This window comes from Neopsephotus bourkii, unplaced genomic scaffold (assembly GCF_033783945.1).
Source record: "Neopsephotus bourkii isolate Nb327-2 ecotype Australia unplaced genomic scaffold, CSIRO-AGI_Nbou_v1 NB_1707, whole genome shotgun sequence".
NCBI classification, from domain to species: Eukaryota; Metazoa; Chordata; class Aves; order Psittaciformes; family Psittacidae; genus Neopsephotus; species Neopsephotus bourkii.
The window spans coordinates 7,036,409-7,064,304 of NW_026902181.1; the positions used below are offsets into that span (position 1 = coordinate 7,036,409).

Below are 27,896 nucleotides of genomic sequence, written 5' to 3' on the forward strand. Positions count from 1 at the left end.
GTCCATTATTAACTCAAATGATCAAAGCAAGACATTCTGATAAAGTTAAATATGTGGAAAAACTACCAGTTCTGAATTTTGTTCCCTCTGGTTTTACTGAATACCTTCTTGTTCCCAGGAAGAGACAATGATGTCTCACTTTCCTTACATACACAGCACTTATAATGCTTACTAGAATAAGCACTTCCATCCTTCTCAGTATTTCTACAGAAGTTTTCAGTTAACACAGTTTTCACAATTTCTTTAAACATTTTTGTAACAGTACTTTTTTTTAATTTAAGACCTGGATGAACACTTATAGATGGATCTACTGATTTATACAATGCAATATGATTTATTCCATTCTTGTTTCTAATAGTCTTCATTCTATTTCTTACAATAAAGAAAAGCTAGGAATTGAGTACTGATCAATTAACAGCTATCTATAGCAACACCCTCTTCTTTTTGTGCAGTGGTTTCAAACTGACTCAAGGTCTTTCCTCCAGTATGCGCCACCAAAAGCTGAGTGGGAACAAACACTCCTGCTCAGTTACCTAACATTATTGCATCTCCCAAGTTCATTACAACTGCCCCTTGCCAGTTACTGAGTTGAAATAGTCCACCTTCAATTTCTGCTGCTTTTCTCTTTATTTCTTTTCCTGGTGTTACAGATTTACCACAGAACTCTAAGTTACCATATGGTAAACTTTGTGGGATGAAAGCTATTCAAAATTTTATTTACTGCTGCTAATCATTGGCACAGTTCATCTCATTCCAGGTCCTCCATGGTCTTAATTTCATTTGAGTTAAGCCCTAGTATAATCTTCCAGATTTTTCACATTCTACTTTTGTTTTAATTATAAAGTGATCAGTAAGTCCTTCTTAAAAAGGTCAGCAAAAAGCACAGACTAACCTGTCATACAGTATAATCATGACTACTTGTCTGCAGCTCACCCTCTTAAAACTCACGGGAACTCCTGAACTCCTCATTTCAGCATAATACTACACTGTTTGTTCCATCACCTCCAGCATTTCATGTTCAAGTAACACCACTTCCTACTTAATCACATCAAGCCTGCCTTCCTTCCCAAGACACCTTGTGCTTGTAGCACAAGTAAATTAATCAGTTTCTCAATTATAACCTAAACTGATTTCTCTTAGCCTCCAACTATCTAATATAATCCCCAACCTAGACTACGCAATGCATAATGCATAAGATCAAGTCATACGTTAGGCGAGGTGCACACAATCTCAACGTCCAACTCCAACTCCAGCCGCAATCTTCGTAAGTTTTTAGTATTATCTCTCTTAAGCCACAGACTGGCATCTCCATATAACAGCTTTCTCTTTTGGAGCAGATAGATTATTTTTTTTTTTAAAGATGCATGTAAATATATATCCTAACTTACATTCAGAGAGAAATAACTGCATGATTTGCACGCAAACACACCCATAGAAAACTGTACACCAGTCACATGCAGTATCAGATTTTGCCACGTATACCGATGTGATTGCAATATGAAATAAGTGTTCCTAGACAGTTCAAAGGCAGCTGATTAAACAGGGAACCTATCGAACTGGAAATCACCCTGTTAAAATACCAACATACAGATTTTTCTTACAGTTAGCAGCCTTGAGACAAACAACCACAGGAAAGTGAATACTGCAAGATCTTAAACATACACAGATCATTAAAAAATGTAATATAATCACGAACACACAAATCAATAAATATAAACAGATCCTATATATGATCTAACACACATATAATCACTATTATAGACAAATCATTATTTATGTATAGAGATTACCCTAGTCACATCTGTTAAACAAGACATGGCACATAAATTACTTGATTACAGTACTTATGGTTGTAATTTTTTTTCAGTCTCCAAGAGGCTATGCTATTCACTCAACATCCTTAGAGTTAAGAGGGCAAGCCACCAATGAATGTCACTCTTCTCTGCTTGTGAATACTGTCTGCTTTGTGTGAAACTCTTCACTGGCAATTAAGGTTTGCCTGATGAAAATAGGTTTTTAAAACAGTACTCTTTAGAAAATAGACTCTAAAAAATGATAAACAACTACAATTACCCTTCAATGCAATTATTTCAGTTTACAAGTTTTCTTTTGTGTATCTTAGTTTCCGAACTTTGGCATGAATTTCCTACTGTGTTTGCCATGGTAACCAAGCAGCCTGAGCCTCTACTTGAAATTCTGTTTAACTGTTTAGTGTTGTATATTGACCAAGATATATTAACATCCTAATGCATTCCAAAGAGCAAAGTGAGCAATTCTCATACTGAAAGAACCACTTTATTAACTATTGCAAACCTCAAAAGTTTTTTGCTGTTGTTTAACATAGGAGGATAATTGGGAAACTTCATTTCATAGCTACAAAATAGAACATACTCAGGTTTGAGGAACAGGGTATATTCAATATATAAGGAGCTACACTGGATCAGAAGAGTCTCTATTTGACACTATCTTCTCTCCTGTGAGTCAACACTTTACATTTATGTCAGAAAGGAAATACTTGTTTCAAGAATACATTTGAATGAGAAAAATTTTCCACACATTAAAGCTTACATCCTGGTGGAAAACTCATCTGTTGCAAGAAGGGCCAGGTAACTGGCTAACATCTTGAAGATCTAAGATTAACAGGGCAAAGTCAGGCCACATTTGCTAGCTTCTCTTTGTATCTATTTTGAAGGAAGCTTTCGTCAAACGTTTATCTTAAATACAGGCTCATGAATAAGAAAACACCTGATTTAAGTGCATGAAATCTTTTCTAATTCCCAGAAAACATAGTTCAACATACCAAATCTTATTTAAAAACTAAGTAAAAAAACAGATTAGGAAAACGGGGGGGGGGGGGGGGAGAGAAAGAAAAAGCAGCTTATTGCTTAGTTTTTTCAATCTCACTATTGCATATAGTTAAGATAAAAAAAATTTAAAAAAACCCTAACAAATAAATACAAAACAAGTATGGATTGGCCGGTCACCTCTTTACAGTAAATAAATGCAGCCACTATCACCTCATGTTACTATTCAAGAAAACCTCTCATTCTTTACTCTGCTCATGGCTCAACACAGGATGAAATAGTTCTGACCTGCTATATAAATGCAAACTTACAATACAGAAAACCATCTTCAAGAGTACCCAAACCACAAAATAAACCCCCTGGAATCTTCCCTACAAAACTACTGACATAGTTTTACCATAAAACATAGCATGCTCTTTCCATAATATCTGTAAAGCCAGCTGTACCTTCACCCTTTCATTGGACTTTACTGTCTACAGCTCCTCCAGTATCTTATAGTTCAGTTACTCTCCTGCATCTAAAAGCACGTAAGCCTCACTGGGTATCCCACAGATAGCTGGGCTGCTAAAGCTATGAATACATTTTCTGCATTTTGTTCATCTGGCTCAGCTCTTAGGAAGCTTCTGGATGAAACATCCTACCTCTTCTTAGAAATCTATTCTGTATTTCCCATAGAACTGGCAACCTATTGCACCACAGTATTTTCATTATGCAGTTTAACTATCAGCAATAGCTTACAGCAGGGCAGGTCAAAGAGCACGACTCTTCTGAATAGTAAATTTTGCACGACTGGGATTCATGTGAGACCTGGAAAGGTTTTATATTATTTATTCTCTCCGGTCTTTCTTTTCTTCTGCTGTTTACAGCTTTAAGAAATATTGATTGCTTTGCTCAGCTAACTAAAAAAAAAAAAAATAAAAAAAAATAATAAAAAAAATCACACTCCTCTTTCTCCAGTTTTACATTAGACACCATCTTCTCCTAGTAGCAGGAGCTGAAAATCACCTTCATCAACACAAGCAATCAGAATTTCATACAATATTAAAGCCATCTTTTCAATGCCTTGTACAATGGCACTAAAGATGTTTCCATTTCTATTGGTAAACCTCATTTGATGTATCTTTGAATTGCTTTTATCTCCTGCTTTCAACAGCTGTATCACAGGCTGGCTCAGCTTGTGATCAACGTTACACTCTGGTTATCATCTTTTCAAAGTTTTCTGGCTGAAGGAAAAATTCCATATGTATTTTTTTTTAATGAATTTTAACTTCACTTACTGTTCTGCTATCAGCTTGTTTCTTGTTATAAAATACTCTGATTACAAACTGATGCCTCTCAACTTTAAGAGAATTTTGCCACCATGTACGTGCGCTTACATCTTTGACCCAACATCACTAATTAAAGTACTGTTTCCAAAACCACCCTAGAAGACCTCTAACTTGAGACTCTTGAGTTCTCAGCAGTTGTCACAGTCCTGGTAATCAGTAAATTATGTAAAAAGATATCAAAACCTAAGAATTTTAATTCTCTCCCCATTTCAGAGCAAAGTGAGTTTAAGGTTGTAGTACTCCCTCAGTTAAAAAAATCTGATATACTAATCTAAAATTGCTAGTATATACAAGGACATGAACATAAATTCTTCCTTATTACCAGAGTGTTACACTAGAAATACTGAGCAGCTGAACTTCAAATAAAGCTGTCTATAATGTCCATTATACATTAACGTTTTCCCACTGCAGGGAAACTATCTTTTACTTTAAGCAAAACAGAACACACAGAAGTCTACTACCTTAGAATTTCAAAAGCTAGAACTGAAAGTAACATGAAGCAGTTAAAAATTCTCAGGGTTTTGGATCTGGGGGGGGGGGTGGGGGGGTGAGTTGAGTTTGTTGTTGTGGTAGCGGGTGTGTGTTGAGTAGCACTCTTGCATGTTTTTCTCTAAATACAATCAAGGGTGTGCCTTAAGAAAATACCTGCTTCTCACTAGCAGTCAAAGCACTTTTAGCAGAAGTTTTGACTACTAGGAATATGGAACTGATTTCAGAATAGCAGAGAGCATATCAAATATTCACAGGCACTGAATGAAGTTCATGCTGCAATACTACTTACAGACTGCCACATGCCACAGGTAAAGAATATATCCCCTTTTGTAAAATTGTAATGCACTGAAGCACACATTTTAGTCTTTTCACTTTTGAGGAACTGAAAAAATTAAGTGTATCATAACAATTACTGCTTTCCTTAACTACACTTCATAATTACGTTCTGCAAGGTACACTTAAGATCTATGCTTAATTAACTGTAACTCCTTTCTTAATAGTCACAATCTAGAAGTTATAACAGTCATAGCTCTGAAGTAAAAAAGTAATAGCTACCTTTCTGATCTCCTCTTTATTCCTTATCCTCCAGGGGATCCTCTCATTTCCTCCCACTCCTCCAGTCTAATCACTGTTGCCTACACTTCTAATCAGTCCTTTCTCACCTGTTTGTAAATGCTGAATGAGGCATGTTCAGATGAGCTGAACAAACGTAAAATACATATACTAGATGTAAGAAATAAATTCAAATAAGGAAAATAGGCATGTAAGTATCAAACGGCTTTCAAGTAAAACCACACATTCTGGCACAATTCAGTAACTCTTCTCATTCAGTTCACAGGCTCAGCTGGGATACTTACTAAACACTTATTAAGTTACTTTCACTGGAAAACTGTTTAAATTGACTCAAATCTAAGCAAAACTGGTTAGAAACTTGTATCTGTTAAAGATGACACTCATTTAAATTAGAGCTCGCAGACTGCTTTTTGATGACATCCAAAACATAGAACAAACTGGAAACATTACATGCCTGAATGATAGCATCATCTCCAAGTTGCTCACCCTCATGCACATGCAGAAGTTAGCTGACCTGTTGGACTAGTGTTCTAGTCAGTCACACCTTCAAAGCCATTACTTTCACTTTAGCTTTGAGTCTTATTTTTTTTCTTCTCCAAAACATAGCTGTGATTTTATATGTAGCAGAAAAATGCACTTTAACAATACATGCACACCTACCAAAGCATTCACTGAGGCTGACTTTATACACAACTTGCCAGAAACAGAATTCCAGTTTTTGAGTTGTTTTTTTTTTTCTTTTGGTGATCAGACATCCTAAGTTTCCTTAAAATACATCACAGAAAATTTTAAGTTCTCTGTTGAAAGACTAAGGCTGGTGTACTTTAATCACTGAAGTTGTTCAAACTTCATTTATTCTAACTTTAAGAAGATCAAAATACAGTAACACTCAAGAGTTGGCTTTACAAGTGTGTTTCATTGCAAAAAAACTCAACACCTGCCATCCCTTGACAATACCCTAATCTTTTCCAGTTTTAACAGTGAAGCTTTAAGTAGAACATTTCTCTTTTTAAGGGTATTCAAAAGTATCGAAAAAAACAAGACAGAGACTTCAAACCTACAAAGAACAAATAACCAAAAGACCAACTGATTCAGGAAACAGCATTAGGACTAAACTAAACTGTTTTATTCGAAATTTGCAAGCTACAGTATGATCATTATTATTAAATTACAGCAAGTTCAGTTTCAAGTAGACTTGTCAACAGGTAGAAGTACAAATTCATATTAATACAATATAACCAGTATAGCTTCATTATACTAAAAAACATATAGACAAGTAGTAAGTTGAGTTTCTACCAGTCTACACACTGGTATTTATCTTTGAAAGTTAGCCCCATCCCCTTTACAGCACATAAGTTACTTCTTTAGGACAGAAAATAAACATAAAAGGCAGCAACAAAAGAGGTCAGGATTATCCACTGCTATAACAAACCAACATTTTATTTGAACAGTGTAAATTCACTGTTTGTAAGAAGTCGTGTGTTGCACAGAAGTAGTCTCAATAATTGTTCACTTCATTCCCTGTTGCTGTAGAAACTTAACTTCACTGTAGCAGTTGTCAATTAATTTATATTTTTTTTAATTACAAAGCTCAATAAAAGTCAAACACAACAAAGCAATTTCTGTCCAGCAAGCTGAATTATGCCTTTTCTGGATCCTGTTGGATTTTGCAAGCCCTACAGGAATGCCAGACATTTCTGACATAGTGGTTTTAAGTGACCATAACTCCATGCTGCAGCATGTTAATACTACCAGAACAAAGCCCTAATTACTTTTGTATTAAAAATAAGATTCAACTGCTCTTACTCTAAGAACGCCAGAACAGTCCTAAAGAAGTTATGTGAATAAATTACTAATCAGATATATAACCTATGCTTCAAAAGCAGAATGAGGCCCACCAATTAATGATTTTTGTGATCATACTTAGTAAGAGATAACACATTTGCCTTAACTCTTATTCTGAAGTTGTTACTCGCAATGCATCTTCCTTCTGGATGCTGAAAATGTATCATAACAACCCAACACAATAAGGTAAAAACTGCTACAGAACAAGAACGGCAGCACAGGCTACTAGAAAGCAAATACCAAGGACCAAACCCCTAACACAGATACACCGCAGTGAACTCGGATTTCTCACAGTCCCACAGGTAGCAGTTCCAGGATATCACCTAATCCACAAACCAGAATCCTGCTTCAGAAGTTTTAGAGCAAAAGGCAGAATACTCCCAACTTGAGCACCAGCGTTCCAAATAGCTTTATTTTTAAGTAAGCAGAGCATTAAGACACTTTAAGTAAGTGCTGACAGTTTCACTAGTACAGATATTGGCAAGGGGAGGGAACACAACCAACCTTTTGCCTGCTAGCTATTAATAACTTCCTTTAAAGATTATCATGAAAGGGCTAAAACTGTTAAATGAACCAAATGGTCACACAACACTGTTTCTTTCCTCAGGCTGATTTTTATCTCAAGAGCAGGAGGCAGTGATCAATCTATCTACTGTCACCTACTGATCTACTTGCAGACAGTAGCTCAGGCCACTGAGTAGCTGCCCATACCTGAAGTGTTTTGCTCAAGTTCCTAACAGAAGCCTAAAGCACAGAACCGAACACAAGCTACTGACAGCACATGGGCCAGGCATTAAATCATCCCCCACACTGCTACAGGCATACTAATACTATGCACACTAGGGATTTCTACTGTCAAAAATACCTTTATCCAGCACTGATACCAGCAGACTGTCCAAATCTAAATTTCTTTTATATCAACCTGCACTGGAAGTGCCACAGCTGCAAGACACTTACTATTCAGAGGTGACACAAATGAAGAAAGGCTTCCCAAATGACTGAAGAGAAGGCACAGAAAAAGCATTTTCTAGCACCATGAGACTGGACTTCTCCAACCACTGGTCTTAAAAACATTCCCATTTGACTCTCTCTTATGTACAAGCAAAGCCACTATCAATTTAGGACTAACAAAAATTACACATATCAACCAGATCAATGCACGCCAAATATATTTTTGCAAAAAGGACTAACTATTGCTCAGAAGAAATTACACACATGCTGATGGGGTCCACCTGTCAGAGAAGAGGAAAAGTATTTTCAGTCACAGACTTGCCAAGTTGGTGAAGGTTTTAAGCTGAAGTTGCCAGGAGAGGGGAATGTCAATCCATCCCTTACCTACCACTACGATGGCGGATTAGATGCCAGCAACAGATGTCCAGAGCCTGAAGAGGGATCACTGGACAACAGGAGAGCACCTGAAGAGCAGCGCAAAAGAATTCAGACAATCCAGCCTGTAAATCAGCTTCACTGAGGGCCCAGCAGTAATACCTCTATGCAAATGCGCATAGCATGGGGAATAAACAAGAGGAGTTAGAGATGTGTACACACTTGCAAGGCTGTGATCTTACCAGCCTTGTGATCGTGGAGACTTGGCATGGTTCCTATAACTGGAGTGTTGGAATGGAAGAATACAGATTCTTCAGGACAGACAGGAAGGGGAGATGAGGAGGGGGTGTTGCCCTCTGTGTCAGTGACCAGCTCTAGTCCATACAGCTCCACATGGGAATGGATGAGGAACCAACCAAAAGCTTATGGGTCAGGAATAAAAGAAAATATGCTAAGGCACGTGGAAAATAAGGAGGTGACTGGTGACAGCCAACATGGCTTCAATAAGGGCAAATCATGCCTGGCAAATTTGGTGGCCTTCTACAATGGGGTTATGGTGCTAGTGGATAAAAGGAGAGCAACTGACATAATCTATCTGGACTTGTACAAAACATTTCACACTGTCCCATGTGACATCCTTGTCTCTAAACTATAGAGGCATGGATCTGAGGAATGGAGCACTGGGTCTGGATGGTTGCACTCCGGACCTCAACGTCCAAGTGTACACCAGTGATGAGTGGTGGTCTGCAGGGTTCAGTATCAGGACCAGTGCTGTTCAGCATCCTTCATCAGTGACTTGGACAGTGGGATTGACTGCACCCTCAGGAAGTCTGCTGATGACACCAATTTTAACTATCCTAGTTCAGTCTAATGCAATACAGAGGTTGCATTTTGGCTCAAACACAGAACTACCCTTGAACAGTCACTTCACTGGCATAGAATCTATTCTGCCCACCCTATCAGAAGGTCAGAAATTTAAAAAGCATCTTACAACTTGGCAGGCATTTGCTAACTGTACATGACACAGAGCCCCAAGTTATTCTGTACAAGAGACCACAGAAGTCACCTCTTGAGATATATCACTAATACTATTAAACAGCAATAATTCTCTAGTGAACCCAAGCATCTTTCTTTTACAAACTTCACCTTGTATTTCTGAAAAAAACTCCTCCTGGATTAATATATCACACTGAACAGCCACTCTTAAAGTTGTTTTTTTTTATAATTCTTTCATTAATTATGAAAAAATAGATCAATGATTTGAACTGACATATAGTCACACATGCAAGATGGGATATAAGACAGCTAAGAAATCCTGCATTCAGCAGCATACAGTCTGAAAAATGTTTGCTATATAGATCCTAGTAGGAAATAAAGGTGGAAATTTGAAGGAAAATGCAAGCTAAGCCTCTAAAAATCAACTAACTGTATTGCAAAGCCATAGACAGAGGTAGTATTTGCCATTCAGAACACTAAATTATACAAATCCAAACATCTAAACTATAATTTAAATCTTATGAACATAATTTAAAAAAAGAAATCATAAATATTTTTCTATAATACTGAGGACAGTAAATAAAAGCAGAAAAAATCAAGAAAAAAAAAATACTTTACAATAACTTCTGCGAAAACTTCACTTCAGTGATGGCTTCAAACTCGTACCAGGGTCATGCTCCAATATTCACCTCTGACCTGAAGAAAATCTGCACAACTATTCAGATTTACTGTGTTATCCGTGTGACTGTGCAGGTTAAAGCACCCTGAAGGCATCGCTCCAACAGTTTATTTCACCAGGCTTGCGGATTTTTAACATATAGTTTCAGTATGTATTGGCATCTCATGTTGTCAAAGCTCCCTCTTTCTTTAGTTGAAAGGAAGCACTGAAGCCATAAACTGGAGATCTCTCAAAGTTTGAGATTACTTCCCTGACAAAATGTATGTAAAGTTCCTGTAAGATAATATTATTATTATTACTATTTCTAGGAGTCTGGGTATAATGAAGTTTGCTTACAGCATCCAATGTTTTCTCCCTCCTCCAGGGCATTTTTAAATTAACCTAAATGCTAGTTAGTCTAAGCAAGAATGTTACTATAGCATTCAGATTCACTAGGCATACAAAATGAGGCATTATTAAACCAAGAACTGCTTAATACCTCTATGCTCTAATCCCACACAGAATGAAAAAAGTATTTATTTGACCACTACAGCCATATGAGAACCTTATGATTAACTCATGAAATTAAAGACAGATTATAGTTGGTAAACCAAAACTAAAATCACTTTGCAGAAACTATCTATTAGAGACCTTATCATTCCATTATGAACAGCTTTACTGAATAATGCAAGAGAAAAATCCCAGTGAAAGTTGACACTACCACTGGAAAGATTTCAAGTGTAGCGGCTGGTGGTCCTGCCCACAGACTACAGGGCTACATCTAGTCTACCAACAGTCTGCCAAACAGAAGCCAGAACAAGCAAAAGCAGCTGCTTTAAGTTACAGAGGGAAAGAAACTGGAAGGATGTAGATACTAGAATATGGACTGCATATACTTTTGGACTTAAAAGAGGGGGTGGAAGGAAGGAAGGAAAAAATACTCAACTTCCAAGAAGGATACAACACGTATTATTACTTCAACATACAGTATGGCACATTTAATGTTACTGTTTAGTTTTCTTAAGCTTTCTAAGAAGTTAGTGGTATTATTAGGCACTAGTGGCACTGTTTTCAATACTAATTTGTCCAAGTGTGTCAACTCACAGTCATAACAAATGGACAGCAAGTGGCCTTCAGATACCTGTCTTTCAAAAGAAAGTATTATAGATGGTTCCCCTTAGCCAGAGAACTACAATAATATTCCAAAATAGGGCATTAAATTCGATTCTAGAATGTCAAACATGACAATTAAGGCTTTCAAATCTCTGAGAGATGGGTCTAAGCAACATTTAATTAGAGGTTGAGGCATCCTCAGTGTACATTCTAACTATTAATGGTTAACAATTTAAGTGTTTTGCAGATTATCAGATGTCAAAGCATAATGCAAACTCCTCCTAATTTAAGCATGTAACACAACAGTTTTGGAAATAATCTGACAAAGCTGGCCCACAAAACTCACAACAGACACAAAAGCGTTTGTTACAAGTGACCACCACCTGCATCTGTGAAATAGTGACTAAAATTTTGTCAATCTGCAAAGATTAAGCGCTACAACTAATGGCTTCACACTAATTCAAATTTCCCCAACTGAATTCATGTAATTACTACATTACTACAGTATTACCACACATACACTCAAATAAAAATATCAGCAGTGGAGGAAAAAAAAAAAAAGACAAAAAGAAAAAGGACAAATCCCCGACAAATTCACTGTTTATAAAACACTGTGTACCAGTTTGGGGGTTTGGCCAGCATAGCTTAGTATTCACTCTCAAACATGCCAGCCAAACAGGCAGCCTTAGATAAAAGAACTGTTACCTTCAGAGACTATACTGCAACAGCTTAATGAAGTCGAAACAGTTGCGATACAGGCTTGAAACACAGGCTAAGAAAGTAAAAGCACTTCAGACTAACACCACTATCTCCAGCTCAGAAGTAGCCTCCAGATAGCAATCATCTTGCAAACTGTCAATTGCAGATATTTTGCTCTCTACCACAGCAAGAAACATTTAACAGTTTAACAGTGTCGTTTTAAAGCAGCTTTTCAGTCCTTCCTCTTCAGTCTTTCCCTGTGGAAGTCCTAACTGCTCTATATAAGCTTCACAACAAATTGTTAACAAAGTTAAATACTTTATCTATACTCTTGCAATCTACATTAGCCCTTCACTATTTCCTTCAGAATTGTCACTGGAAGGAAGGGGTTACGAAAAAAACCAACAACAAACCACCCTTCAGGAAACTGCAGATTATTTTGTGTCTTGTCAGTACAGCCCAGGTAGAATTAAGAAAGAAAACATCTATCTACCTGATAAAGCTCAAGGTGGTAAGTATATCCATCCATTAAACACCTGAAACAAGTCTCCAAGACTTTCAAATACCTTCACAACCACAGATCAACAGTTGATCTGTTCTACTGATCTAGGCACAGTACCTCCACAGGACTAGCAAATCCAGCCCCAACGTAACTATTGTCTACAAAACAGAGAAGAAACAAAAGCTCAGCAAGAAATTAAGGGATTTCTGGGTGGGGAAAGGAATATAAAAGAATCTACAACACTTTTGAAGAGGGACAGAACAGACTTACAGAGCATCACATCCAGCACACCTGAGACATGTGGACTATGCGAATACCTCCAGCACAGAAAAAGAGTATCTTCCCAGCTGCAGGATGGGACCAGATATCTTTGAAAAAAGTCCTGCTCTTTTTACTGTGGTACGTACATTAACCAATTTGCCTGGCATCTCTTTCACAGTAATAGTGATGTTTGATTCTGGTATAAATAAACATTTAAATGCAGCACGCTTTGTAGTAGAATTCAACTAATCATAGTACTAAGCCTTTCTTTGGTATCAAAACCACTGAAACAGATCAGACTGCAAGCACCTAGACAAAGGAGAATAAAGCACACAAGGCAAGCTTGCGTAAAGCAAGCACCCAAAAAATCTAATAGCCTTCTGAAAAATAACTGGACTAGAGAAAAAGTTCAGCAGCAAATGTAAACGTGTGGTTTTTAGTTCTCCTTAACAGATGAAAGCACACATCACATCTGTGAATGATATCAAGACTGGAAGGATTATTTTGCAATATGCAGCACAATCAGAAACAAAAACACTCTAAGAAATACAACAAAAATAAATGAAAATGGTCCATAAAATTTATAAACAACAAAAAATACCAAAGTATGTACAAAAATGGAGAAAAATAACAATATGATAAGAAACAAGTAAGTCTAAGCAGAATTAAAAAAGCAACATTATTCAATACATTAGCAAGAATATTAGACACAGCAAGCAATAACTGGCCCTTACTCTGCACTGAAGTCACAGTGGAAGTACTATATATTTAGTTTACCACAAATGCAAGCTAACAGAAGCCAACAGAAGAGTAATCAAGCATTTGGAATTCATGACCTCAGAAGAAAGGTTAAAAGAACCTTAGGAAAAATGAAAAGACAAATTAACAAGTTTTCAAATATGTAAAAGCTGAAGACAATAATCAACTAACCTCTATGTCCTCTATGTCCACCATAAATAACTGCATAAAGGCTGTGCGGTTGTGAGGTTTTTTGTTGGTTGCTTTTTTTGTTTGGCAGTTTTTTTTTTGTTTGTTTCCCTTGAACAAGTTTAGTTAGATATGGGGGGGGGGGGGGCAGAGGGGTGAACTAAGCACCAAAACAACTTATTTAGGGAGGTTATGGAATTCTCATTACTACTGCAAGTTTAAGAACTGGTCATGAAGATGTAGGTATGTATATTTCCCTCTGCTTCAGAGCAAGTGTATTATCAGGGATCCTTGCAAATCTCAGCATTTTTATAGCTCATATCTGCTATTAAAAGGTGCATCTTTTTCAGGGCCTTGACACAGCTTAGTGATGTCTAAATATACAGTAATATAAACTCACCTTCCCACCACAATTTGAGAAAATTTGCTGGTCTGCTCCACAGATTGCAGCTTCCTATCCAGAAGTGTCTTGCACTACCCTTCTCAGAGCAATATATTAAGCACAGTGACAAATGCCACCCATTATCATTCTGTTGTTGCAACAAGATCCTAGCTGAACAGTCTATAGAATAAAAATTGCCACCACGGATAACACTTCTCAACTGGACAAAGACTCCAGTATCAAGCCAGAAATAAAAAAGTAATTTAAAGAACTGCAAAGGAAGCAACCCTACATATCATCAGTATTTTTACTGGTAACCAGGGGCTGACAGTTTGCTAATTCTTAATAAAAGAAGTTGAAATACGAGATTATTTTCATCTTAGTACAAATATAATTGCTTTTAAGCAATTTGCTCAATGTAAGGTTAAAAAGACTGTCAACAGATTCTGCCCTTCATGCCTCAGCCAACCTGAGCTTGTCACCTACGTATGCTTCTACTCCAACACAATTACAATATGCTATAATATATACAATTATTGACTGACTGCTGCTTTAGGTAGCTGCGGGGGGTGTAAGTGTGCACATTTAATTTTTGAATTATTACCTTATAACCCTACTCCATGAAGAAGCAAACTTCTGAAATAATAAAAACAGGCTTCCTTTAACACCTATAACTCTCAATCAAAATTAAGTCAACAGTCCCATGCAAACAGATCCTCTAAATATGACTTAAGGCTGAAGCAAAGGCTTTATTGGGGAGAGACCTCATAAAGCAGGGGATCTGACCTGACAGCTCAGGCCACTGAAGAGGGGAGCTTTGTTACTTCTTTTCACCCAGCACCAACCCCTTCTTTGCTCTCACTGTTCCTGCTAATATCTGACCCCAACATGAGGCAGTGCAACCCACCAAATGAAAAGAAAATCTACCCAGAAAAAGAGCAAGTACTTTGCTGCTGGTTTAGCAAGCTGAACTAGCTCAACCAGAAGCTGAACACGGCTAAACATGACAAGGACATTGGAGCACACTGCTGAGAGGATACTATGCTGCTAAACCATCATTTCAAGCTGTGACTAGATCATTTGAGTTTATGAAAATTTACCCCTTCTTAACAAGAGATCACTGTACACACCTAACCTTAGAACCAAAGTTAAGGAGGACTGAAAGGGAAACCGTAATGACAGTGTAGTTGAGAATAATTATATACATATGTAAGTAGGTAAAGCAACCAGATATTCCATCACAATTTAATCTCTCCTTACTAAACTACAGGTTTTTAGGTGGGGGTTTTTTTCTTATGGATGCAAGTCAGAAAGCAGCAGTTTTCTGGAGGCCTGCACTGCCTTATTAACACAAAGATAGCTGCCTAGGTTTTATTATAAAGCCAACAATGCAGTCATAATTGATGTGCTTTCTATGACACAGAAACCATGGGAACATGGTGATGTTTCATAGTAATGGTAAAGTTCAGTAGTAAAATGGAAACATGAAAAAGTAAAAGTTCAGCTTCCTTTTTAAAGAGGCAAATAACAAAGTTAGGAGAAAATACCTTTTTGCTTCAAAACATCTCTAAAGACAGCCTGAACTGCTGTCCAAAGCTCTCTCTTGTCTCTCTGCCAAATTATCACTGTTTATTATTACTCAAATCTCCACACCACTGTCCTAGACATTAGACATAACTTTTGAACCAAGTTTTGTGGAAGAAGGATCAAGGTTAGGCGAACATCACCAGAAATACTTTTTTTTCTTTATATGGGTTAAATATCCTAAGTAGAACACATACATTAACAGTCTACTTTAAAAGATGACTTACAAATTAACATTGCAGATGCAACATATTTAGAATTTAAGGGAAACTAGAAGAATCTTAGCACTATTGAGTTCAAGATATGTCCTTTCAAGTGGTACCTTTGATTCAGTATTACAATATTTATTCTATAGTGTTGTTCATGGCTTAAGTGTGACACTTACTTCATGTGTACTGATCTGCAATGGATTGCCGATGCAAGAATTATCTCAATATTCAACAGATACAATTACTTAAAATAAAGTCTTGGTGGTTCTTTCACTCATTTTATTAAAAATATAAACATTTTCTTAGCAAGAAAAGAAGCAGATCTTAAAAATGGTAAAAAAAGAAAAAAGGCAAAATCATATCTACCTGATACAGACACAACACAGCTTCACTGAATTAAACTCATATTCTAATATGACTATGCGAAATTGACAACTATAGTCTTAAAGTAATTAGGGAAATTTTTTTAAGGGATACTTAGATAATTGTGAACCAACAGTTAAAGCTTGAGTTATTAGCATATGTATTGTGCACTTGATCCCAAATAGCTTGGTCTTCAACAGATGAAGTCCCTCTCTCCTCCTGCCCCCAAGACCAAGACAGCATGCAGAGTTTGAGTTTGTCCTTAAAAGGCAGAATTACATACTGTCAATTTAGATAATAACAGCTCTCTCCCTTTTATGATAGCCACAAGACACCTTTTGATTCTGAAAAGCTCAAATAATCAGTCTGAAAGACTGTCAGCCTGTTTCTATGTCAAATTTGTACACAGAAAAAGCAATGACTTGCAACTGAATAGTTTCAAAATAAATTCTAAAGCTTCAAGTATTACAAGCTTAAGACAGACCACCTTCCCCATTCTCATTTAAAGCATTTTTCTTCATTGCATTTCAGTCTAGTTCAGCTATTTCTCTAGGTTCACTTTACTAATGTATTACATACACATATACAGAATATACACTGTATTTTAAATTGCTATCACTGTAAAAGGCTACTGAAATTAATTCTGTTCTAACAATGTGTACGTTTTATACTACTTGGAGAAAAAATACTCAACACTAACAAGTATACTTCAAAGCTCTCAATTTAACAATAAACTAAAATTATCTCAGTTACTGTGTATCCCACCAACAGCTTTAGCATCTTAAAAAGATAAAAAAAAATCAAATACTCAAAATGATTTTATAATTTGAAAAAGTTATTCAGTTCCCTATTTTTAATGAAATTCCAGGGTTTAGTTTTTATTTTTTAGAAGTGTAGCAAGAGATGACTAAGACAACTTGCAAGAATCACATGTATCATTACTAAACTACAAAAAGGCCTGCTCTGCAATCTTAGTGAGAGAACTCTTCACTTACTCTGTATGGAAAAAACAGATATATCAGAATCCAAACATGGTAATAATTTAAGATACAGATTTTCAGAGAAAACTGCCAGCCAGAATAACTTGTAAATAGTAAACACAGCAGCTGGTTATAAACAGCAAATACTGTTTGATAAAAAATATTGCATGCTGAAAGAAACTATTAAGTACTACTTAAAACAAAACTAGACTATTAAAACTCATTAAAGGATGAAACTAAACTCTATATGCACACTTTCCCATATAATTATACAGGACATACCAGATCTGTTAAGTCACAGTTAACAGATAACCACATAGCCTTTATTCTCCAGTTGGTGTTACACTTTATACTGAGGAGGAGTGAAATAGGCACTAGTTTAGAACACCATGGATTCAATATAATTCCTTGCTCATGCACAAGCTTCCTGCACATCCTCGTGTATGTCACTAGTTCTCTGTGCCTTCAACCGGTACTGAATGGTGGGCTAAGAACAAAAAGATTTCAAAGTACTCACATTCTGGCAGCAGAGTCCTAGGTATGTAAGGTAACGAACACCCGCTTTTGGAAACATAAAACAGAAAAATGACAACCATTGTACCTGCGTTTACATATATCAAGAGTGACACAGGTTCACTCAGCATGACAAAGTCTGAATCCTCCTCTAAATCCCATAAAACCAAGGACCTTAAGAAATAACAAGTAGAAAGTGTTTGCTCATAAATGTGGTGACCCAAAAGATCAAATCCATGCTCTGCTAGTCCTGCATCAAATAATGACAAGTAAAGAGTCTCTATCAAGTGCATCAATGGTTCTTGTCTGTAAAGCAACTTTATCCATGTCAATTATCTGACATTTAAAACTCTGCTCACTCACTGCTCCCATTTAAAAACAATCCTAAAACCAGTTCACACTTCACAGTCACAGTGAAGGCCTAAAATTACAGTTAATATTGTAGCCATTAAATCAAAGCTAGAAAGATTCTGGAAGCAGGGACTGACACCACCATAATTATGACAGGCATCAGTATTCAGCAAACTCAGACCTGAAGCAGCAGGTGAAGGAGGCCCAGGGTTGCCTTACCAATGGTAAGCCAACCTTCACGCCTGCACGCCAAGGAGGACCCAAACAATCGCATCCCTCCAAAGGCTCACACAGATAAACAACCGTTGGTGACACCGTACCTGACGTGGCCCGCCAGTACTGAGCCAACGCCGGTCCCGTCACATAGCCCTCCAAGCCAGGCCTTCACTGCCCCTGCCCTAACCGCTACGCCGCGGGCCAGTTAATCGGGAGAGCGACTCAAATCCCAGCCGCAACCGGGCCGCAACCAAAAAGCTCCCAGGCGCAAGGCCGCCGGGGGGCAAGGGGGTCGGGGGAGTGACGGCCCAATTGGGCGGCCTCAGCCCCCCGCCCACGGTGCAGCTCCTGCGGTGGGGCTCCCACGCTCCACGGCAGCCGTCGGACCCTCGGCGGGCGGGCGGCGCGCAGTCCCTGCCACTCCCCCATCAGCCCAGAGACCGAGCCCCGGTACCTTGCGGACCCCCTTGTAGATGTAGAAGTAGAGCTCCCGGCCCACATTGAAGCAGAGCCGATCCCCGTTGCCGCTCTGATCGTTGACGTTGACGAAGGAAACGCGGACCGGGTTGGAGCCCTGCGAATTGAAGGGCACCCGGTTAGGTCGGCTGTACTCCGAATGGGTCAGCAGCTTGTACAGCCCCTCCCGGGTGGTGAACTGGGTCTTAATCTCGTTCATCTCCTTCCCTCCTCCCTCCGCCGCCATCTTGGAAAGGAGCATTCATCCTGCCCCAGTGCCCGGATGTAGCGGCACTGCGCAACCGCCGCCGCCGCCAGCCCTCGCACGGCTGTGCACGGAGGCGGCCACGCAAACGACGTAAGGGGGAGGAGCGGCAGCGCCTGTTTACTGCGGGTCTGCGCACACGCCGGACAGCTTCGCCTGCCCTTGGGTGGGCCCTCGGGGGGGGGCGGGGCTCCGGCTGGCGGGGGTCGCTCGCTGTGGTGATGGGGCGCGGGGGGGGGGCAGAGGTGAAGGGGAGCTGCTGCGGAGGACAGGGAGAGCGGGCTCTGGCTGGAGGGTGCGAGGAGGGGCTCTGGGCGCTCACAGGGACCCGTTGCCTCAGGACGTGGGCGGTGCGTGGGGTGAGGGCGTAACCGGCACCGCCTGAGGGGCCGCGCTGGAATCGGAGGTGTCCGCCTGTGCTGGGGCAGAGTCGCTAATGCGAGGCTCACGGTTCCCGGGTGAGAGGTCAGATTGAGGTGCCGTCGCCCTCGCTGTGTCCATGGGCTAGTTTATCCATACGTTACTGCCGGAGCACCCGCCAGCGCCTGCAAGCCTGGTCAGGTGGGGCTGCTAAACCCCGTTCGGAGCGTCCCGCGGGTAAATCAGTTGAGACGGCAAATGCAGGTGTGCAGCTATGCTTTGACGCTTCATGTCAAGCCCACGCTGCCCCTGAAGAAGACAGCATAGGTATTCTTCCAGCTCTGCACCACCTCCAGCTGCACGCAGAGCCAGACTGGGGAGGTGACCTGAAACGGTAACCTGAAAAACTGGTTGTCAGATCACTCACCTCATTGTTCTGATCATCGTGCAACTGTATAAGCAGCTGTGTTACACAGCAAACCACATCAGCGTCAGGTGGAAGTCGTGTAGGGTTGGAAAGATTATTTTCACTGGGCAGAGGCAGGACTGTTTCTTTTGGCAGCAGTGTCAAAGAGCTTGACTAATGAGCCTCATGGTTGACTCAAACTAAGACTGATCTCCATCTGTAAGAAAGGGTTTGACTCCTATCTCCAGGTACATACCTCCATTACCTCCCTTGTATCAGTCCTAGTAACCAAAGGGTGAGTCAGATCCACTTGAAAACTAGCACAAAGAAATTACAGGTTCTTGGGTAAGCAAACTATCGATCAGCAGCCAGACTGATGCAACTCATCTCAGAATTGCTGGGGTCAAAATAAAGAGGTACTTGGGAATATGCAACCAGGGGAAGACAAGCAGCACAGAGTTAGATCACCATATTAATTTAAAGGTATAGTTTCATGCTGTAGCTGTGTTGCTGTAATGCAGCTGCTACCAAAGGCATTGTCTTGCTCTCTACTTTCTTGACTGTGACTGCTGCTGCTACTTCCTTCCCAAGCAGCAGTGCTCATCTGGCCTCTAATGAGCCATTTCTGAAAGACAAATGGATAGAGAATTAAACTCCCTGAAAATGTGAAATTAATAGAGTAAAATGAAAAACATGGACTGTGTAAATGTGGGGACAGGAATGCACAACAGACCTGGAGGGAAGCAGGACCTCCTCTTCTTTCCACTAGGTCAGTTCAACCACAGAAGTCAATTTAGACTCCAGGGGGTTGAAGGGATTTCAAATCAACTGTTTCAAATTAGTTTAGTTAAAGAGATTTAGTTTGCAGCTTAATACTCTCTTGCTGCTGATCATCAAAATAGTAGTACAAGGTAGCTGAGAGACATGAAACAGCCAAAGTTCTCCAGGTTAATTCATGCAGAGCAGAGTATGTATCTGAGTAAGTACCTGTACAAGTACAAGCTAATCAAACCTCCAAAAGGTGGTCAGGTATTGAAGCCTTACTTGAAGTTCTTAATATTAAAACCAATCAGTAATAGCCAATAGACTTTGTCAAGTTACCAGCCAGCCTTGTTAGATGGTATTGATAATTAAAAGCACATAAAGTAGGTGAGCAGACTTGCAATTATATTAAGAATCGGACTGAGCATGGTTCTTGCATGTGGAAATTTCACAAATGGACTTCCAGAGAGAAGGCAAGAATGTTTTCAGTCACCAAAAGAAGAGCAGGAAGTGCAAGAATCTCTTCATAATCATAATATTTAAAAAAAAATATTACTCTAAGCAGGCATACTCACTATATCTTATTCATTACATACTGACAACATTGGATAGATCACTTTGAAGAACAAAGCAGGCAACTTTGTTAGAGGAACAATGTGGAATGCAAATTGTACTGTAACCACACAAAGCCCTCTAGCACTGATGGAATGAGTGTGATCCAAAGAATAAACAAAGCTAACAAGTATCTGGTTATCAGTAGTATATGATTGTGCAGAAAGCTGAAGCATTGATGGAGTGTTTAACATTTACCAAGAAACATCAATAAAAGATGCTGAGAGATTCCACTGAGAATCCAACACAAACATTCATTTGAAAAACACAGCTGCAAGTCACAAGAACACTATTGTACAGTACCACCACCAACAGTCACCAAATGCTTGGTCAAAGAATGGGAAAAGGGGATTACAAAGGTAAGCCTTCTGAAAAAAATTTCTCTGTACCACTCGTTAATTCTTCTGTTTCAAGCTAACCAAAGATGATAGTTTTGAAATGATCCCGTGAGGACACTGCTAGATGTGCTCTTTTCTATGCCCTGTGTAACCAGTAAATACAGATCAGTCAGTATCGTGCTGCATCATGCCTTTGCTTCTCATAAATGTTTTGGCAAATTGAAAAATGGACATTAGAAAAATTCACTCATTAATGCATGAGTGAACAATAAAACATTAATAAAGTAGTGTGGTCCTTTGAGATTGACATATGCAGGGCATAAATTGGTCCTGCAGCTTTTCAGGATGTAGTGTTGTGCTTTTGCTGGCCACAAGGAAACTGCCTTAAAACTTAGGCAATACAGTACTGTTACCAACAAAACTTTTTGCTGCTTTAATTTGAATGCTGTTACTTGCTGAAAAGTGCAACAACTGATCTTAGTGATGCTTTTACCAGAGAGGATGATGACTACACCCATATTCCATCACGCAAACAGTATCTATTCTGGTGTGCACTGCCTGCAGATTGTGATATAGAAACCAGGAGACCGTCTTTGCAGTGTCTGTCAACTATAGTTAAGTCTGACAAGTCTTGCTTGGGCTTCTGATGCCAAAACGAGTTTAGGCATTTAGTGTGACTGGCTTAAGAGTCCTAAGAGTCAAAACTTTGCAATGTGTCAAATTTTAACAAATTATGAATATGTGTGAATAACTAATAGGCAGAGGCATAGAAAGATACATAACTGACACATCTGAACTACTCAAAAGATTGACGCTGATGAGGGGAATGGCATGCAAGTTCTATTTAGTATGGGGACAAGAAAAATAATTAGTGTTGGAAATCTGTTTCCAATGACTTACATGGATTTTAAAGTACTTCTAACTTGCTTTCATCTTGAGAAAATATTGTTTATGGGTTAGTTCCATAGCACTTTATTTGCCTTAAGGATCTTTTCTTAACCACTACATACATTTAACACTAAATACATGAAATAATGCATTATGATGTATATTACAAAATGAAAGGCTGTTAGCAAGTTTCTGCTATGCTAGAATACATTGCATGTTGTTTGTATTCTCATCCCTCCTCCAGAGCAAGAGCGTGTGAAACATTTTGTTTTCATAGCTGGAGAGGGTTATTACTTAAATGGGTATTTTTACAAAACAGACATATGGATTGAAGAAGACAAGGTAAAAGAAGTCTGCTTTGCAGTTGGGATTGGATAACAGTGAATTCTGTTGTGGTTTGGGAAGGCTTCATTTTGGTGTTTGCACTCAGCTCTCTACAAGTTGCCTCTGGAACAGACTACCATACCTCCATAGTGAAAGTGCTGTTCTTGTCAGTAACAGTGCTTATCTTGAAGCTGTAGCTGTGCTGGAAATTATGTTCTCTGAAGATAAGACTGAGATAATTAATTTAATTTAAATTATATGGAAAGCCAGAGAGATTGGTTGTGATATGTCTGCAAATAGCTTGTGTTTCTAAGATGTACTACAGCATTATGTACTTCCCAAAACTCCCTAAATATGGAAGACATCCATACATAGTATTGCTGTAATCCATGTGAGGAATGAGAAACTTATGAATTACTAAGGTCTGACTGTTGGCCAGCAGCAATGATTGAGTTTCTTACAGAACTGGAATTTCTAGCCAGTGATACTTATCAGTGCTGCAGTGTGAGAATGTAGTGCCATCGAGAAGGTTGAGAACACTCCTAAACTGCAGTCTTCAGTAGACTCTTACGTGTTTTTAACTTAAGCAACAAAAGATTCAGTACATAAATGTTTCAAAATTATTTTATCTTCTATCAGAATCAGCTATTTAACTGAGCTGTTTTCATTGGGAAGCTTGTGGTTATCATGTTACGATAATACATGGTTACTGATAGGTGTTGTAGGTCAGCCAAGCAATCTGTACTTGGTGTAGCAGTTAATAGCCATCCATGCGAGCAAAGTTGTTGCCATTGTGTGTTTTAAGACTCCCTAAGCAGAACAGGAAATAAGGAAAGCTGAGAAAGGTGTCCTTGGAAAGAACAGACTTTAACAGCCAAGGAAAGGGAAGCATTACCAGCCTAAAACAAAGAACTGAGTAAGATCTAAAAGGTGAATCGGGAGCCTCTGAGCATTTTGCACTTAAGAGAGGTATGTTTATGGTGTCTTAAATTGATCCTAGGTTCCTCAGTCTCCTCCATGTCATCTGCCTAACTGATGATGATATCCTTCTCTGCTGCTTTGGTGTGTTTCTCAAAGAGAAACTGAAAACTTGTTAGCACATTCTACCTTTCTCACATGAGGCAATATTATCTCAAAGATGTTGCAGAGAGCTTCAGAAGAATGGTTATCTGCTTTCTGTCTAGTGTAGAAGGAGATTCTCCATCAGTGTAATAATTTCAGTTCCATGGCTGGAATGACTATCTCCAAATCGTTTTGGATGAAGCATTGAAGTTTTAGATAAATGATCTTCTAATGTGATTTTTTCTGAGTCTTGATAAGCTAATTGAAGCACAGGAGATTTGGATACTACATAGTACAGGCTGTTCATTCAGCACTAATAGAATCATTGCATGTATAAAGAAAGGAGAGCTTATTTTTCTGAATTATCTGCTGGCTTCATAATGGTCATTATTATGGTCATGCTCATGACTTTGGTTTCTAAGTCAAGAAGGGCACAAGTTAAATTCACAAGTCTGCCATCCATCTGGTGTCCAGAACTTACTCATATCTAGGAGCTGGAAGATTAGTGAGTGGAACTATGGAACTGTTTAGACAAAACTTCCAAATACAAATTTTCCAGCCTTTTTCGTTATAGCGATTTTGTCATCTACAAGACAAAAGAGAGGTTGGCTGAGGAGAATGAAGATTTATTGATATGATGCATGTATTCTTATCATATGCACATTATAATTTCATCATATAAAAAAATCATCATAAAAACTTATCAGCACTCGGTCTAACTGCCTAACTGGAAGTCTGACTTCTTCCATGTTTAATAAAACTTGTTTATTTTCTCTCTACTCTCTCTTGCTGAACATGTAAAGCACATGGGATTACTAAAGAAAAGTGTGGTCTGAAGATTACCTATGTAGAGTAGGCTCTTGGGTCCCTGCTTTTCTGGTTTACCTGAAACTATCATCCTTATCCAGCTCATACAATGTAGTCTTCTGTAATATATACTTATCAGTAATCAAGTAATCAGTAACGGGGTGACATTCCCTGTCTTTTGCCTCCATCCTTCTATGACCAAGTGCTAGGTATAATGTGATTAATGTAATTTCCCAATAGCTGTTCAGTCAGTTTAGTTAAATACATCTGGTGTTTATTTTTTTACTGATTTTTTTTTCATAAGTAGGTATAATATGCTGACATCAAATATAAGGTAGATACATACTAAATATTGATGTATTTTCATCTCCTTTAACAGCAATAATGGTAGAATTACTTGTTAATAGAGAGCATTAGTCTGACATCTTTCACAGGCAAGTACTTTCAATTTTCAGATACTAATTTCCTGATTCGGTCATTTGACACAGATGAGCACATCTGACAGATGCACTGGCATGCAGGAATTGCCTTTCTCAAAAAACAGCTGACTAAAACTTTACTGCAATGTCTCAGTATGTTCAGAGTCTGTACATGAAACTAAATCTGGGAGGTGGAGTTAGGAGACAGGATCAGTCTTTTTATTCATGTACCACATGAAAAGGGAAAGCTGTACACTTTTATATGCTTAAGCTATTTTTTTATTTGTATGTTTATTTAACCATAGAAAAAAGCATAATAGCTAGAAATGGAAGACAACATATACACCCTTCCGTTTTTATGTATGTGAGGTTGTTTATAGATTAAAAAAAAAAAAAACAACAAAAAACAAGCCTAATCTAACATACAGATTTCCTGAGACAGGTGTTGATTTTGGGGGGGGGGGGGGGGGGATGGTGAATGGTTGAATAGTTGAGCATACAGTTCATAGAAAATTACTGAAACAAAGTTTCTGTTATAAATAACAGACTCATTGAGTGGGTCAACTTCAAAAAAAAAAAAGGTTTAAACTCCTATGCCATATATGCAGATATATGTTGCTCTCTACCTATCTATGTTTGTTCAGTATAACTTCTATAGAGAATATTTATACTTGCTGTATTAGCCCCATCTGGTGAATTCTAACAGCATTGCAAACTAGAGAGACTTCATGCTGAACTCCCATGTTCCAGCTCGTAGGTCGGTAGCAAGGCATACACAGAGACCCATATTCCTCCTTTTGCCTACTGCAGCAATAATGCAAGCACCAAGGAGGAAACCTCATTAGTGTGTTAGTAACATAGTTTCTAAGCTTCTCCTTTGCTTTAATGGATTGATCTTACAAGTTAGGGTGCTACTATCTTCATTTGCATTCAAAATCATGAAGAGTACATTAACACACTTTAGCCAAACAGCCCCATTCACAAAGAGAGCATTTCTGTTCTTCAGCGCTCTTTGAGGAGAGGCCATGTGTGAGCAGCAGAATCAGCTGCTCTTGCAGAACATCTAGCTTTAAAATTCTTCCTGAGGGGGCTGTGGTTCCAGTTTGCATAGCTGCAAAGGGATGTCACCCTTCAATGAGTTCATTTCAGAGCAGCTGTTAGTGGACACAGTTATGGGCAATCTGCTCTAAGCGGCCCTGCTTGAGCAGAGGGGTTGGATGAGATGACCTCCAGAGGTTCCTTCCAACCTCAAACCTTCTGTGATTCTCTAAGTTTACCCTTATCATTTGTATTTGTTCAATATCAATATAAGTCAACACTATTTTGAGTAGGTAGCATTTTACTTACCTTCTGTAGGGATAAATTATAAAAGATCTTTTGAAGTGCAGGATCAGGATCATAGTTTCTAAACAACAAAGGAGGAGGCTGCTTGCCTCCAACATATGGGCTAGCAAACCCAGTCAGCCTTTGGTATGTCAAAGTAATACACCCTCAGCACCTGTCTTGACTTGCTCCATGCCTAAGAAGTCTTGATCAGTTTCTCTCTACTCTTCCTCTCCTTCTGCATGTCTCTACCAAGTAATGGCTGATTTTTATAAAAAAGCTTGGATTTAAGGTTACCTACATAGAGTCTATTCTGCAGAAAGGTAACAGTGATTCTTTTACTGATAGATAAAGATAACAGTGATTCTTTTACTGACAGGCTTAGCCATGAAGATTAGTTGCTCTGCTAAGGTAAGCTGAAATGTGGCTACAGTGTGTTTCTTTCCATCACTTCCCTTTGGAAAATTCAAACATAATCTTGTCATAATCTTCTTAGTCACCCTAATTCTGTTTCTTGTCTTCTCTCTTTCCCACAGCTGTGACAGAATACAACTATGGGCAAAATAAAACCAGCTAATAGTGAGACACAAGGCTCTCATGGTCTTTACTCAAAACAGATTAATAAAGTGGGTTAAGCATAACTTACATAGGAACATTAAATATGAGCATATCTTAAATAGAAACTCTACATCTTTGGGTGGTTTCAGGCTTGGTTATCATTAAATGATCAACAGAAGGCACTCTACAACACTTCAGTAAAATGTGATGCCTTGCAGTATTATTCTGACTTTAATGGATTGTGAGTCCATATTAGTCTCACCATTATACCAATTAAGCAAATATCTCTTATTTTCCCAGAAAAAATTCAAACTTATTCATAAAATTAAATCATTACCTCAGAGTGTACCTATACAGGTGGCCTTTCAGGTAAAGGACAGTGAGAATCTCCAGTCTTTCTTGTTATTTTGCATAACTATAAAATTTAAACTATGGCATGTCCCAGAATGTAAATGGAAAATTAATTAACGATAATAAATCAAATCTTGTGATGATTTTTCTTGCTTTGTAATACAGTCATTGAATCACAGAATCATAGAATAGTTAGGGCTGGAAAGGACCTTAAGAAACTAAGGACCTTAGTTTCAACCCCCCTGCCATAAGCTGGGACACCTCCCACTAAACCATGCCACCCAAGGCTCTGTCCAACCTGGCCTTGAACACTTCAGGGACGGAGCATTCATAAATTCCCTGGGCAACCCATTCTAGTGCCTCACCACCCTTACAGTAAAGAACTTCTTCCTTATATCCAATCTAAACTTCCCCTGTTTAAGTTTTAACCTGTTACCCCTTGTCCTATCACTACAGTCCCTAATGAAGAGTCCATCCCCAGCATCCCTATAGGCCCCCTTGAGATACTAGAAGACTGCTATGAGGTCTCCATGCAGCCTTCTCCAGGCTGAACAGCCCCAACTTTTTCAGCCTATCTTTATACAGGAGGTGCTCCAGTCCCCTGATCATCCTCGTGGCCCTCCTCTGGACTTGTTCCAACATGTTGAGGACACCAACACTGCACACAATACTCCAAGTGAGGCCTCACAAGAGCAGAGTAGAGGGGCAGGATCACCTCCTTTGACCTGCTGGTCATGCTCCTTTTGATGCAGCCCAGGATACGGTTGGCTTTCTGGGCTGCGAGCACACACTGAAGCTGGCTCATGTTCATTTTCTCATCAACCAGCACCCCCAAGTCCTTCT

At 38.8% G+C, this 27,896-nt stretch overlaps 2 protein-coding genes across 10 annotated transcripts in view; one reads left to right on the forward strand and one right to left on the reverse strand.

The window, feature by feature from the left end:
• WDR20 (WD repeat domain 20) overlaps window positions 1–18,908 on the reverse strand; it is a 50,303-nt gene extending 31,395 nt beyond the window's left edge. For 5 of the 9 annotated variants that reach the window (XR_009728913.1, XR_009728914.1, XM_061376247.1 and 2 more), the window contains exon 1: window positions 18,577–18,906. Coding sequence is in view for 7 of the 9 variants with exons in the window: in XM_061376247.1 (XP_061232231.1) it covers window positions 18,577–18,840 (264 nt within the window). In the remaining 2 variants the exon portion in view is untranslated. Of the gene's footprint in view, window positions 1–17,653; window positions 17,730–18,576 lie in introns of all 9 variants that reach the window. The other 4 variants (XM_061376250.1, XM_061376251.1, XM_061376249.1 and 1 more) reach the window with 3 other exon arrangements.
• The window catches only part of MOK (MOK protein kinase), a 158,379-nt gene that overhangs the window by 49,605 nt on the left and 80,878 nt on the right, over window positions 1–27,896 (forward strand).